Below are 15,656 nucleotides of genomic sequence, written 5' to 3'. Positions count from 1 at the left end.
AAACTAGAAATAGCGAGGGAGATTAAACGGAGAGGAGACGAAATACTCCGGTTCTATTTTACGGTGAAGCTCAGCTGTGTGTTCCTCCACCCCCCGCGATGGGTGGCAGAGAAAACGTGGACCATCGTACAGCGTGCTCAGCCTCGCCTCTGGCTTACAAATAAAGCGTTAATTTAAATATTTAATAAACGCGTTTGTGAAAACCGTTTTTTCTCTCAGAACAGCCTTACACCGTAGGCCCGTTGGAAATGAAAGGGTAGAGATTGTATAAAACAATTAGAGAAAGTATTTGCAGTGGCCATACCATCTAACGCTGCATCTCCCCCGGCTGGAGACAGAAGTCTGTAGTTCTGAAAGTTGGGGAAGTTTACAACATTCCTGCAAGAGCCGATATTGCAGATTATCGGTGACGACCCGAGACTGTTTGGAATTTCCAGTCCCAAATACAGAACTTTTGCACTGTATTTAGTCACGTTTTTCCAATCTTCTCAGCCCCAATCCAGCGCTCGATCGCATATGCAAAATTAGCCTTATGCGACCTCTTGGGATGCAGATGTAACACTCAACTGGTTTTTTGCACAGCCAATAGGGATTGGGGAGAGCAACCATGAACATGGGACATAGAACATTTAAGTATATAGTGCGGCTTAAACGTTAATGAATCACAGTCCTGCCGCTGACCCACCAAAACTTGCGCGATAATGAACATAACGAGAGCCGACTCCATGCGATTTTCTCAGCAGTCATGTCGCCCAACTGTTATGCCAATACAAAGCCTGCCTTCATGACTGATGCATCGGGCCAGCCATGGTTGGGCGACGCTCCAAATTACTAGCGAGGAAGTTGAAGGAGTTTTGTTGCACGACTGTCCCACCAGCGGTAAAGATATGACTCCTCTCCTTCTCTGCCGCTACAGTGGAAGGACTCGAGACCATACTTGAAGCCCCGCCCGCCCAGCTTCTAAAACTACAGTTTTCGACTGGCAACTTCGACTTCCGCTTCGGGGGAGCGCGCGGCCGAGGTTGCACAGGGAGCCCGCCAGCGCGCGCTGCGCACGAGTCTCCCCTCGAAAGTCTATGGGCGGGGGAATTTTCGAAGCGCCGGAAACTTGGTCGAAAGTTACGAGAAGCCCCCGCAGCCCGCCCGTTGCCAGCAGCCCGGCAGCGGCGCTTTTACGGATCCGACGTCGCGCGGAGTGAGGGAGGGGGCCATGTCCGGCGCCTCCAACGTCGCCGCTATGAAGAAGGTGGTGCAGCAGCTGCGGCTCGAGGCCAGCGTGAGCCGCGTGAAGGTGAGCGCCGGAGCGGGGTGGAGAGCGGGCCGTCCGCCCGTCGGAGCGTCTCGGCCGCCATTATCGCGCCTTGGGGAAAGCGCTGCGTGGGCGTTCAGTTGCGGAGCCGCCTCAGAGCCTTTCTCCCTCGGGCCTGAGGAGGCGTGAGGCACAGTGTCCCGGGGCCTGTGCAGAGTTAACTTTCGTTTAAGCGTTTCTTAAAGTGTGGCCCTAGGACCCCTGGCGGTCCCTCAAGACCCTCTCAGGGGTCCGCGAGATCAAAATTATTTGCCAGCCTATGTTGAAAAATAATAACAGTATTGAAATCCCATCATACAGTCTTGAGAAGCGGTAGCGAATGTGTCAGTTTTTATTTTTAATACAGTAAATATCGATAAATACAACCCATACAACAAAAGCTCTTTTGGGGTCGTCTATAAATTTCTAAAGGTGGGAAAGGGTCCTGAGAGAAAAAAGTTTAAGAAACACTGGCCTGTGTAATACCGTACAATTTAACTTAGGCTCAGCAGCCGTAACCATGGTGGGCGGCCCCTCCCATCAAGCCAGACCTAGCTCGGCTCCCCTTGATTTTATCCGGTACCCTCCACATGTTTTGAACCAAAGAAACCCCAAATCGTATCCTCCCCAGGCCGTGGGAGGTGGAGGGAGGGCACCATGTTGCCGAAGTCCGTCCCAGTCGGATTGTCCCATTCTTCACTTGGATCAAGTCTTATTGATTCTGATCGTTTTCCGGTTGGTCCGATTTCCCCGTTTAAGTCTTGAGAGGGCAGTTTGGGATCGTTGTGAATCGAAGGGAACAATTTGTCTCTTGATCTACAGTTTTTTGTTCTTCAGAGGAAAAAGAGAATAAACGCCATCTGGCAAACCAACTTGGGACTCCACCCTTGTTGCAATATGTGGAGTGAGTTAATTGGCCAGGGAAAGCTGTGGAAGGAAGAATTCTTTGCTGAGTTTGTTTTGTTTTTCAAACCGGAATCAAAACACATTTGCTTTCTTCATTAATCAGGAACAACTGATTAGAATAAAATAATACTGCTTGCTAATGAATATTTCTTAAGCACTTCAAGTGATTTTTACAAGAATTCTGAAGAGTGAAACAGTAGTTTGACAATAACTGAACACTGAGTTTTAATATTGAAGATTAGCTTGTTGAGCAGTTAGTGAATTTTTAATACACCTTGGCAAACCGTCCATATTTTCATTTCCTGTTCCGTCAAGGGCAGTACTGCAGTCCCTGATCATTGCTTCTTCTTAGAGAGATTTGGGATATTTGGGAAATGATGTACAACACCAGCAACTGTGAAAGGCTTGATTTAAAAACTCCCAGGCTGATCTGGGAGTTGTATCAGCTGGCAGGAACTTTTGATAAGATCTTGGAGAGTTCCTGTCATTGACAGTAAACATAGTGAATCTGGCTGTGAAGAGTTTTGTATGTGAAGAGAGGGTGTGCATTTGACAATCCCAAAGTTCTAGTGTATTCTTGAGGGGATTATTTTGGACAGTAATTAATCTCATACTGTATAGTCTTTGGGGAGGAAAAACCCTCCTTTTTTATTTCTGACCAGTTTAACTATTTACTATTACAGCATTCGAACATATTAATAAAGTATATTGCTTTATGTAAATATGAATTTCTGTTCATAGGTTTCACAAGCTGCAGCTGACCTGAAGCAGTTTTGCCTTCAAAATGCACATCATGATCCTTTATTAACAGGAGTTTCATCAAGTACAAATCCATTCAGACCACAGAAAGTCTGTTCTTTTCTCTGATTTGGTGAGCCACTGGAATCTTTCACTTATAAGACTTTTAAAGTTAACCATGACTTCACTTTCCCTAAAACGGGTGGTGACCTCTGTACTTTTTTTTTTTTTTGCAGCCCCACACTGTTGTTTGGTCACAATTGTAAAAATAATCAGAAATTCAAATAAACACAAAGTAAGAGGCTTAGTATTTTTTAAAATAACTTTCCTCAACCTGCTCCTCTGAAAACCCTAGTGAACCGCAGCCTGATCTGTATATCTCTTAAGAGGCATTAAGTGTCAGTCCTCCCAGTCATCTAAAAGTTGCCAACCTTGTCCTCAGGTATAGTGGTTCATGACTTATCCTTCAAAATTAACATATTTTGTTTTCCCATAACCTGATTTTGTACAGGGTTTCTAGGAAGTACGTCCCTCTTTATTCGGCACATACTTCCTGGTAAGTGTCAGATTGCACCTTAAGTTTTTACTTACATTTCTAGTTTAACAAAAGTATCTTTTTATTGAAAGATATGACAAATATTTAACCATTAATTTATTACAATTTTGAATACTGAACTATAGTCCTTCACAATAACGTTTATTTTTATTAAAAGAGGTAAAAAATCCTGAATGTTTAGCTTGATTTGCAATTACTACATGCCAAATATGTGCAGTTTTCTTTGTAATAAATGATTGGTCATTGCATTTTGCAAAGAAGTCTTTTTCCCAGACTAATCTAAAGCCCTGGGATTTCCTGATGGTTTCCCATTCAGGTAGTAACCAAGTCCAACTCTGCTTGACTCTTTCAGCATCCATCAGGCTTGGTTAGGTGCTATCACCTGATATTTTTATGGAAATAACGAAAGATACTGGTAGTCCTCAACCTACAACCATTCGTTTAGTGACCGTTTGAAGTTACAACGGCACTGAACAAGTGATAGTTATGACCGATCCTTGGAGTTTTGGCCATCCCAGCACTCCGTGGTCATGTGATCACACTCTGGGCGCTTGGCAACCGGTTCACAGTTACGACCAGTGGCAGTGCCCTGCAATCACATGATTGCCATTTGCAATCTTCGCTGCCAGCTTCCCCAGAAAGTCAGTGGGGAAGCTGACAGGGAAGGTTGCAAGTCACGGGGTAAGTCTCCCCCACCAATGCACCCTCCCCCAGCCCCTCTGTATCCTTGCCGTGCCTAGTCTTCAGTAATTAACTGAAAAACCTATTACAAAACTCTGTGATTCTGGTCAGCAATCAGTATAGAGATATTCTGTTCTGGATGCTATGCAGTCATTTTAAACATACAAAATCTGCTTAGAGAATAGCCTAACATCCAAATAAAAAAAAGTCAAATACAGCAATAATAATGGCAAATACAGAAAAAGCAAAACAAAAACAAAAAGCTGAAGAGCAAAATTGTAATGCATCAGTAACTTCTAGAATGCCTGGAAATATAAATTTAAAAAATATTCACATATTGCCGAAAAGGACAGTAATGGGGATGGCAGAGTCTCACCTTTGTGGTTTTTTAATGCTGTAAGCCCTTGCTGAATATTCTCATAGCTGTAGAACTACATGAGGGCAGTCTGTTAATGCTTCTTTGTGGGATTTTGTAACAGCAGATTCCTTTGTAACTTTAAAAAATATGTAGTCACTACACATTATGTTATGTCCTCCTAACTGCAAAATATGCTCAGCCTGACTAAAGTATTTAACTAGCATTGGATAACCCAACAAACTGAGAGCAGTTCTGGTTTGCTGAAGAGAAGCCATCTTGGTTGGTAATTTGACCATTTTTACAATATTGTCTTCACCCTTCTTTTTTCTTTGTTGAAGTAAAAAGGAGTATTTCTATGATGCAGACAAAGCGTGGGACATCTCATTTTCTGTCCCCATCTCTCTCTCAAACACATATATGCACAATGATGGGAAACAAATGTGACAAAAGGATAGGGGAGTTAGGAGCCCCATTTTGTGCTGCTTTAGTGTCCTATCTCTTGATTTGGAAGCCAGTAAAGGCAGGTGATAGGTTTTAACCCCAAAGTAATCTTCACTTACATTATAAGTAAATGTGAACATGGCCAGAAACTGATTTCTTTGGTGTATTTTGATTTGTTGTACTGTATTGCAAACTGCTGCTAAAAGCTTGTCATCAGTTTAAAGTTCTTTAAACATTTGTCAGAAACATATAACTTAGATATTATGCTTAGCTTTGTTCATGAGTTTATGCATTCTTCTCTCTCTTGCAGATCTAACAACTTTTCATAGCTGGTTATGTTGAATATGGAAATGAAGCAAGGTGGCTTGGAACCTGTACAGAAACTTTGTATTAATGTGCCAACTTTGAGCTTGTAAGATTGCTATTGTTTCAAAACCCCTTAAAATCTACCTCTCTAAACAAGCTGTATGCTAGTTGCTATAACTCTGTATCATGAGGGAATCACTTTTATATTCAAACAATAAAGAGTTGACTTACAATGATTTTGAATGTTAGCATAAAGTATTTCAACTTGTCCTAATACTTTTAATTGTATCCAAAGCTTCACTATTTTTCTGAATACTGTAAAAGTTAATACATTTTGTAAAAATATTCCTGCTTTTCCAAAACAAAATAGCATCTTTGTCTAAATGAATGGTTTACAATCAATATAGTACTCTTCATTTTTTTCTGCTTTAGTAGTCATATGGTTATAACTAATTTGGAGTAAATTGTATTTGCTTATAGAAGCATCCTAAATTGTGAATATCCTTCCATACGGCTCAAATAAATAAATAAATAAATGCCTTGTTATACACTATTTACAAATCTAATAAAATTCCATTTTTGTATGTTTTAAAAAACCATTTGTATCAAGCTAGATTGGCTAAGTTAGCCAAAAAAGAAGCCAAAAGATTGAAATTGACTACTAAATACTAACATAGAACAAGAGTATTATGTAGATCTCTTAAAATAGTTTTGGAACAACCCTGTGTAATCTTAAATGCCTAGTTGCATATAGTTTTTCTTATTTCCAGGTCCATAATTTATCATGCCTGGCAGGTCAAAGCAAGATCTTATTGTTACCTGAGCTGACTGTAGCTGCTTATATCATGTGCCGAGAGATGCTCTGTTAAGTGGAGTGTAAACGTTCATTTGAAACAATCAGAATTACATAGAAAAATTTCCTTTAATTGTCTGAATTCCATGGAGAACATTGATTTAATTTTCTGATCTATCTGAACAGACTGATTTTTAAGCTACCGTTTTATATCTAAACTCTTTTTCTTTGTATATCTGGGAGGTATTCAGTTAAAAATGGGGAGTATATGGTTTACCATTATGTCTAAATTGGGAACTGCTTTGTAGTACCTATAATAAATAGAGAGATGGAAGTGCAGTTAGTTGGAAAGAGAATGTTTGTGAACTTATGCTCCTGAGAGCTAAAGGGAATACATACATGCAAAGGTAATGTGTTTAATGTATAGACTAGAATTACAGAGTAATATTGGTCAGATTATATTCAAGAGAACTTTGGTTTTGTCTCAATCCTTAAGGAAGCCCTATGATTATAGATGACCGAACTTCCATTATCTCAGGTTTCATTAAGACAGACTGAGAAAATGGGGTATTACGCTAATTCCTTTCCCCATTTTTTAAAAATAAAACATTCATTTCCCCATTTATTCTTTGTATAGGCATTTGGCCCAATATTTCACTTCTTCCTTAGCTAGTTTTAAAATAACTTGTTTAATTTAGCTTATTGAAAATCAGAGATAACCAAGGTTTGTATAGCCATTTTCTAGATCTGGAATTGCATTTTTATTTTTCTGCATTACTGAGCAACCCTTGAACACTCACCAATACATGGTAATAGCAATCCTTTGACATGTAAAATGTTTATTTTTGACAAGTAATATGTCCAGCATAAACCTTATTTTAAGATGCATAACTAGGTATACTCTTAATTCAGAAGTAGCCATGAAAGAGTTGTAAGTTACAAAACATTTTTGAGAGGGGTCCATGACTTCTTAACAAAAGAAGATAGCAGCTGATGCAGTCTCTTTCCTCTACCTTGAAGTCTTCTATTATTTATAAACAGTAACTCAGTTTTCAGCACTGAAGAGAACAGTGTCTGACAGAAATGGCCATTTGAAGGTTTCCATGTAGAACCTGAATATCCTTAAAGGTAGTCTAGAATCTTGTTAGTGTGACAGAATACCACAATGGCATCTCTGTGTGTGTTCTTATAAGTGAAATTTTCTTCGGCTTGTGTCCATTTCACGGCGCTGAAAGACAGCAATATATATTAGTTTGCTACAAAAAATATAAATATTTGTAAATTCCTGTAATAGAATTCAGACTCTGGAGCAATAAGGAAGTTAATACCAATTTATAAGATTTTAAAGCATGTCTGGAATTAAAGTAATTACTCCTACAGGTAACCACACCACAACAAACTTAAATCAGCCTAGGTTTAATCTGGACCTTAATTCTTCTTACTGACAAACAGAATGTCCAGTAATAAAGATTTACTGGACAGGATCTTAAGCACATAGGCAGCCTTTTGTTCACCCCTTCATTTGGGGATATTCACTGCCTTTTGACAACCTTCAAGCCTGGAACTCAAATAGAAATCTTTTCAGTATATAATGTAAATGCAAAGGCTTCATTTATCTCCCTCCTCCACACCAGCTTATGCATATTTACACACAATTCCCATTTATTGCTTTCAGTAACTTGTTCTGTCTTTCCAAGTTTTTAAATAAGTAGTCTTAAGCTAAAGGCCATATAATAATTTATAGCACTCTGACTCTGTTCCCCTTCAATTACATTTTGAAAGTTTTTCTTTTGACAGGTGCCTGCCATGTAATACCACAAAAATATCTTTGAAAGCTAGCATCTTTCATATGAGTTGGGCAGGTGCCAAAACTATGAATTAGTAACAAAAATTACTCTTACTATTCTTTAGAATGTGATTGTTGTAATCTTGGCTTAGCATTTTTATGAGAGAGATTTTATTAACAAAATCTATATGGAAATGTTGACTTGTCAAGTATTTAAAAAACATCTCAATTATAATCATACGTAGTGTGAACATGAGAATAACCCTGCTGGATCAGATCTAAGGCCATCCAGTCATTGTTCCATTTCAGAGTGACCCACCAGATACAACTACGTAACATGCAAACAGGAAATCAAGGCAGCCCTCTCGCTGTTGCTTCTATTTATCTAGTGTTTACAGGTAGACTGCCCCCATGCCTGCAGGCAGCATCCGCTATTGATAGACCACCCATACAACATTAACAGTTTTTAAGGAATCCCTTAACTGCAAAATTCAGTCAAATATCAGCAATATATGAGATGCTTTGCAATGCTTTGTTGAGGGATAATACCTTATGAATCCATTCGTATTCTCCAAACTTGGAGTCAAAAGTTCCCTTTTGAAGAGACCTTAATTTTAGGGTAAAACGTGGCCCTAGTTCTTGAATGGCCACTTTTTTCTCATTTTTGAAGATGTATCTGTTAAAGGCAACACACAGCATTACCAAAGCGGTCATACAAAAATAACTGTAGCATAAATGCTTGAGAACTTGCTTACCTATGAAATCTGAAAAAGATATAATCACGCTGATTGTGAAATGTAGCTACTTGTCTGCCAACAAAGTGAGGATCGTGAGGAAAGAGAGAAGCCAACATGCGACCAATGGAATGGCCCAATCGTGTTGTAAAGTTATTCAGGATTATTTCAGGCTGATGCTCTGTGGGATTTTTCCCTTTTCGCTAAAATTAACAATGAAAACATTGTATTAAATGTTAATGTTAGCAAGCAGAGAAACTGCTAGAATAAACTCACCTTTATTTCTTTACGCAGACGAACACTGCTCATCTTAAAATGAGCAGTTGGGCCTTCAGGCAAATGACTTAATACAAGCCCATCTATTTCAAGTGTGTTAAGATACAATTAAATGTGTGATTTAAAGCTAATACAATTTATGCATAAAACTTTATTTTCCAGAAAATCCAATATAACAATAAAATTTTGTACTTTGTACTTCATGCGCAGCTTCAGTTTTTACTAAACATGCCATACAGAAACAACTACTAAATCCTTTCTCTTGTAAGCCCATAGTAAATTTGCTGCTCTGTAGAGATGTTGATATCAAAAAATACTAGATAGTTTTCATGAAGGATACTTGGTATTTTACGATCTTCATTGATAACAATCAGATCTGTGAAATCCCTCGAGATACATTGTGGAATAATTTTTTTTAAAGCCAGTCCTCTTCGATAGTAAACATGTGAATTTGGAATACATGTTGATAACTGTTCACAGAATCTCACAGTTCTCTGCCAAAAAAAGAAAAATGAAAATGAAGGTTCAGGTATAATTTTTATTTTCACATATTAAAAAATCCAAGATTAATGAAAGATGGATTGCCTTTCTTTACTCTTGTAAGGAAATTTGGTATATACTTTAGACTAGACTAGACTGTCTAGTCTCTTCCTTTATATAAGGTAAAGATATAACTACTATCTGGACTGTGTTAATGACCCAGAAGAACTTGCAGGAAAGAAATACACTGTGCTGTCTGCAGTTCATGAAAAAATTAGTGTGACATGTTGGCAGATGAGACAAATGCATCCAACTTTGGCAGTAAAAACTGACAAGACATTTACCTTCCATCCCACGGATGAACTTACGTATTCTCATTATTTTTTAAATACAAGTTTATCAATGCATATGCATTTTGAGTCATTAAATGCAGTAATTTAAATGTGCATGTCTCTCTATATATTCATTCAATTTTGGCTATGGTATAGTGCACATAAAGTTTAAGACAACAGTGACTGGTTGCTATAAAATTATTAAATGTTTACTGTTCAATGCATCTCTCACACACACTAGTTTACAGAACAGTATATTATAGCTAATACATTCCACAATATATATACTTTAATATATTCCTTAATCAAAGCAAAATATTATCAATTTTAAAAAGAAAATTTACCCCGCGAGGTCTGTCAGATGTCGTGATAAGAATTTTTGGAATAGTTTGCCTATTGAAGTAAGGAGCAAATTCATCTGTAGCCTCATCCAAAGTAACCTAGAAATATATGACGACGACTAATGTATGAAATTGCAGTGATATAGTTAATTTACAGGAATCAGAACCTTCCATCTAAAAGAAAGAAAAACCAGTAGCTCTGTTCTTGGGATTTATAATTTACAAGATGCAATAAAAATTATCTAAACACAATCTTGCATCAAGCCCTTAGATATAAGATTATAAAAATAGTACAGTAGCTGACTTTAGGCTTCTGCTTAGAAACATTTTTAAAATGGGAATGTAAGAGTTTCCTCTTACGTAAACCATTTGTCTAGGCCAAGATCACCTACTCTGTCAGCAAGTTTCTAATCTTTCACATCATCTAATTATAATTACATAGTCCAGATTTTAAATATGGTTCATCTGCGAGAAAATCTTTTCAGATGGAAAACTTATTTTCGGAAAGAAAATTGTGAAGAATTGAATGTTGAAGAAACGGTTTGCATGAATTTCAGATAAGCATCCTGCCAACTATTACTATATGTTACACAAGAGAGAAAATGTGTTCCCAAATTCATTGACCTAATTATTTATCTGGCATTTGTTTCCTTTAAAATACTTATAGAAAACTACTACCTCTTCATCATTTGGATCAACCGCGGTTTCATCATACACCCGCTGGTTCTCAATGGTCTTTGGTTCTGGTTTTGGTGGTGCCTATAAAATATAGTAAGTTCAAATGTGAAATGGATAGACAACTTCATATGCAACTCCATTTAAAAAAGACTGATGTAGTTTGGCAATAGCATCAAAAATGCTAGAAAAAGAGTAGGCAATCTTAACTCTCATCAGCTGTAAATAGCAAGAATGTCAAGCAGATCTGTGAGTTGCAGAAAATAAATGGGGGACAGATTACCCATCTAGTAGCCAAAGTTTCAGACAGAGTGTTAGTGCAGTGGAAACATTAATGCTTTGAAAAGGACAAATTCCTTGCTAGGAATTAAGAAAGGAACTTAAAATTATCACTACCATTAATGGCTTTAAAGAAATCAATGTCGCAATCATAGTTAATATAATCATTGGACATCAAAAAGAATACGCCAGAAAATGCTGCAAAAAGTTGCAACAGGATTTGGGTCTTATAACAAAAAGAAATAAGCAACATGCATGTTTTAAAGAAAGTGGATTAGAAAAAAAAATTCCTCTTTTACACTACTTTAGCACAATCTCAAGAAACCGAAAGATGGGACTGAGTTCAGAACAAAGTCATTCTTTAGCACAAAGGTAAACTGTCAAATTTATGATTACAGGATGCACAGGCAATGATGGAGGATAAGGCTATTATTGACTACCAATCATGACAGCTATACATGCATCCAGTAATAGATGAATGCCTTTTAATACTAATTCACAGGAAACATGAATGAAATTGTGTTCTGCTTGTGGGCCTCTACTGTCATCTGATTGGCCACTAATTGACCTGATTAACCATTTCTCTCTCTCTCTCAATCACTAACTCTTCCTTTTTACCTTATCTCCAAGGGCTTCCCGCTCCTTCTTCCTCCTTTTCTTAAGGGCTATTTTTTCCTGTAGGAGGAAGGAAGATGAACAAAATAAAATTAAATGAGATGGGGTTTAAAAAAATTAGTCATATGACATATTAAAAGAGGCATCACACTGAATTACAACTACAGACCATACAGAAGAGAACCCACCATACATTGCTTTAACAATCCCCCAGGTCTTGGTATTAAATCTGAGTTATATTTTTTCTTTTCATGGCTCTGAAGACAACAATTTACTTCTCAATCTCTGGTGATCCCACCGAGCCCCTTAAGGGCTCAAGGGCTCCACTTCTCTTATTTTATTAACATCTCTCCTCCCTTCCCAATTAACTTTACAATTACCAGCAACCATCCCTCCTTACTACCCCTTCCTTCGCACCTTCTGCTGCTGCTGCTTCCAGCGCAGGAACATGAAGCGACGCCGCTGCTTGTTCTTAATTTCGGAGACACTAAAAGACGGCGGGAACACGGCCTGGCTGGGTTCAGAGGGGTTTCCATGACCCTTCTCACCACGAGCAAGTTCATGCATCTCCTCAGCACCAGGTCGCCCCTGAGACTCTCTCCCTCCCTCAGAGCCTCCAGCCACGCCGCTTCTTCAGTAGGTGACCTTTCACCTCTTCGTTCTCTTCCGGGTTAGCCGTCGCTCCGTCGCTTGCTAACTGCGCCTGTGCAAACTCTCCTGCACTCTCCTATTTAGGAGCTACATTGTAAGTCTGCGTGTGAAAGCGTTATTATGCGGCTCAGTTTATTTAACCAAAGACTAAATGGAAGGCTCCTTGCATAAATTATTTCGATATTGATTTTGTATGTCTGCCTGTTTTTAAATTACCTCAACCATTTTTTTTTACAATCTGTCACGAAACTTGCAAAAATCCATAGTAAGAGAGGCAGAGGCTCGAAATATGCACGCGCATGCTCAAAGTGCACTCATCTTTGCCGAAAGTTGACGGGGATTGGAAGATAATTTGCGCAGGTACGAGATAGCGAAGCGAAGAAATTGGAGAGAAAAAGCGGATTTAGGTTGCTCTGTACCGATGGATTTCTGTTGTGTGCGAAGTGAGCCCTGATGATGGAAGTTATACTTTTCACTGCTTTGGGAATGATTCTAAAGATGGTTGATTGATTATGTGCCTTAAGTCATTGTTAACTCTTAGCGACCACACAGATTTTCTCCATGACAATCTGTCCCTAACCTGGTCTTTCTGTCTTCCAATGGTGTTCTCATGGCTACTGTAACTGAGACCAGCCACCTTGCTGCTAGTCATCCTCTTTTTCCTGTTTCCTTCCACTTTTCCCAGCATTAAAGCCTCCAGAAAGCAGGGTCTTTGCATAATGTGACCAAAGTAGGATAATTTGAGCCTGGTCATTTGTGCCTCAAGTGAGAACTCTGGGTTGATTTGTTTGATGATCCATTTGTTAGTTTTCTTGAGTGTCCACAGTATTCTCAGGAGTTTTCTCCAACACCAAAGTTCAAAGATGTCAATACTCTTCCTATCCTGTATCTTCAAAATTCAACTTTTGCTTCCATAGAGTGTCATAGGGAATACCATGGCACTATTCTGATCTCTGTAGCACATCACGACATCTGAGTATCTTTTCTAAGGCCTTCATGGCTGCCCTACCAAGTTCTAGTCTGCAGCATATTTCTTGAATGCCTGTTCTCTACTGTTGATGGTTGATCCTGAAAGGCAGAAGCTATCCACTACTTCAATATCTTCGCTGTCAGTCCTTCTGAGCAAGCTCTGTGGGCTAGAGAATGGGGGCATCATTTTGCAGTGGTTCTGTTCCATACTCTGCAGCCGGTTTCAGTTGGCAGGGAGAGATTTTTCCCTAGGCCCCTCCTTTGTGGGGCACTGCAGAGTTATATTCTCTATCCTCTCCTTTTCAACATCTACATGAAACCGCTGAGTAAGATCATCGGCTAGTTTGAGGTTTGGTATGATCAGTACACTAAGTGAGACTGTTGAGGTTCTGTTCCAGTGCCCAGTGGTTGTGCAGGTTTGGATGGGGAGGAACCGTCTCCAACAAAAAAAACCCAGCCAAGATTTGAGTGACTGTGGGTATTTGGACTTCCCAGATCTGGGAATATTCCAACTCTGACCTTTGTTGGAGTGGCACTTGGCCGTTCAAAAATGGTGTGCAATTTGGGTTTCTTCATGGACTTACAGCTCCTGTTTAATGTCAGCCCTTTTTGACGACAAGTCAAAAGTCACACTTCGGATAGTCACTCACGCCCTGGTCACTTCATGGCTTGACTACTGCAATGCCCTCTGCATGGGGCTGCCCTCGAAGACTATTCAGAAGCTTCAGCTGATCCAGAATCCAGCGGCACAGGCAGGCAGTAATGGGCATTCCTTGGTATGCCCATGCAACACCTCTGCTTCATGAGCTGCACTGGTTTCAGTTTGTTTCTAGGTGTGATTCAAGGTGCTGGTTCCTATCTATAAAGCCCTACATGGCATTGGGCCTGGTTACTTGAGGGACTGCCTGTCACCCATAGTATCTGCCCGGCCAGTTCAATCAACACTGGGAATGGCTGTGCCTATTGAATTTATCTAGTGCCTTTGGGTGTGATTTGTTTATTTGCTAAGAGCTTATCAAAAGTTACAGATTTCATAAATGAAATGAGGAAAAGTTGTATGTGGGAGAAAACAAAGCTAAGACATTAAGTCATTCTTAGTATAAAATTGATAAATAGAACACCCCCAAAACTCACTATATCAACATAAATATGTCATCTCTTTAAGTATTTTCTGAATGCTACATAGATCTAGTCAACCCACATTTTCAGTGCTTTTATTTGGTCATGTGAATTTGCCATAAGCTAAAGGCCACATGAGGCACATTTTAGAACACCAATTCTCAAGAAGATAATTGAAGCCAATATTTAGGCAAAAATATTGTTTTCATCCTATGAATATTATTAATGTTATTATTAAATTTATTATAGCCTCACAAATACTCATCAAAATATTTCTAGAATAGGCTGTAACCCACTAGACAAAATGGGTTTAATTTGTTGTTTATTCGTTTAGTCGCTTCTGACTCTTCGTGACTTCATGGACCAGCCCACGCCAGAGCTTCCTGTCGGTCGTCAACACGCCCAGCTCCCCCAGGGACGAGTCTGTCACCTCTAGAATATCATCCATCCACCTTGCCCTTGGTCGGCCCCTCTTCCTTTTGCCCTCCACTCTCCCTAGCATCAGCATCTTCTCCAGGGTGTCCTGTCTTCTCATTATGTGGCCAAAGTATTTCAGTTTTGCTTTTAATATCATTCCCTCAAGTGAGCAGTCTGGCTTTATTTCCTGGAGGATGGACTGGTTTGATCTTCTTGCAGTCCAAGGCACTCTCAGAATTTTCCTCCAACACCACAGTTCCAAAGCATCGATCTTCCTTCTCTCAGCCTTCCTTATGGTCCAGCTCTCGCAGCCATATGTTACTACAGGGAACTCCATTGCTTTAACTATGCGGGCCTTTGTTGTCAGTGTGATGTCTCTGCTCTTAACTATTTTATCGAGATTGGTCATTGCTCTTCTCCCAAGGATTAAGCGTCTTCTGATTTCCTGACTGCAGTCAGCATCTGCAGTAATCTTCACACCTAGAAATACAAAGTCTTTCACTGCTTCTACATTTTCTCCCTCTATTTGCCAGTTATCAATCAAGCTGGTTGCCATAATCTTGGTTTTTTTGAGGTTTAGCTGCAAGCCAGCTTTTGCACTTTCTTCTTTCACCTTCATCATAAGGCTCCTTAGTTCCTCTTCGCTTTCAGCCATCAAAGTGGTATCATCTGCATATCTGAGATTGTTAATGTTTCTTCCAGTGATTTTAACTCCAGCCTTGGATTCCTCAAGCCCAGCATGTCGCATGATGTGTTCTGCGTACAAGTTGAATAAGTAGGGTGAGAGTATACAGCCCTGCCGTACTCCTTTCCCAATCTTAAACCAGTCCGTTGTTCCGTGGTCTGTTCTTTCTGTTGCTACTTGGTCGTTATACAGATTCTTCAGGAGGCAGACAAGATGACTTGGTATCCCCA

General features: G+C 39.4%; 2 protein-coding genes across 2 annotated transcripts; one reads left to right on the top strand and one right to left on the bottom strand.

The window, feature by feature from the left end:
* Positions 1 to 991: 991 nt before the first annotated feature.
* On the top strand, positions 992 to 5,510 carry GNG5 (G protein subunit gamma 5). The gene is made up of 3 exons (XM_063298189.1): positions 992 to 1,291; positions 2,936 to 3,065; positions 5,279 to 5,510. The coding sequence occupies exons 1-2, from the start codon at positions 1,211 to 1,213 to the stop codon at positions 3,059 to 3,061; spliced, it is 207 nt and encodes a 68-aa protein (XP_063154259.1). The 5' UTR covers positions 992 to 1,210; the 3' UTR covers positions 3,062 to 3,065; positions 5,279 to 5,510.
* A 348-nt stretch (positions 5,511 to 5,858) lies between these two features.
* RPF1 (ribosome production factor 1 homolog) lies at positions 5,859 to 12,248 on the bottom strand. Its single transcript, XM_063298188.1, has 9 exons — positions 12,003 to 12,248; positions 11,589 to 11,645; positions 10,695 to 10,775; positions 10,020 to 10,115; positions 9,204 to 9,357; positions 8,864 to 8,946; positions 8,609 to 8,790; positions 8,403 to 8,529; positions 5,859 to 7,295 (listed from the first exon to the last, which is right to left on the bottom strand). The coding sequence occupies exons 1-9, from the start codon at positions 12,150 to 12,152 to the stop codon at positions 7,254 to 7,256; spliced, it is 972 nt and encodes a 323-aa protein (XP_063154258.1). The 5' UTR covers positions 12,153 to 12,248; the 3' UTR covers positions 5,859 to 7,253.
* Positions 12,249 to 15,656: the final 3,408 nt, after the last annotated feature.

This window comes from Candoia aspera, chromosome 3 (genome assembly GCF_035149785.1).
Source record: "Candoia aspera isolate rCanAsp1 chromosome 3, rCanAsp1.hap2, whole genome shotgun sequence".
NCBI lineage: Eukaryota > Metazoa > Chordata > Lepidosauria > Squamata > Boidae > Candoia > Candoia aspera.
Note: the sequence above shows the minus strand (reverse complement) of the source record. Positions and strands in the feature narration are given on the sequence as shown.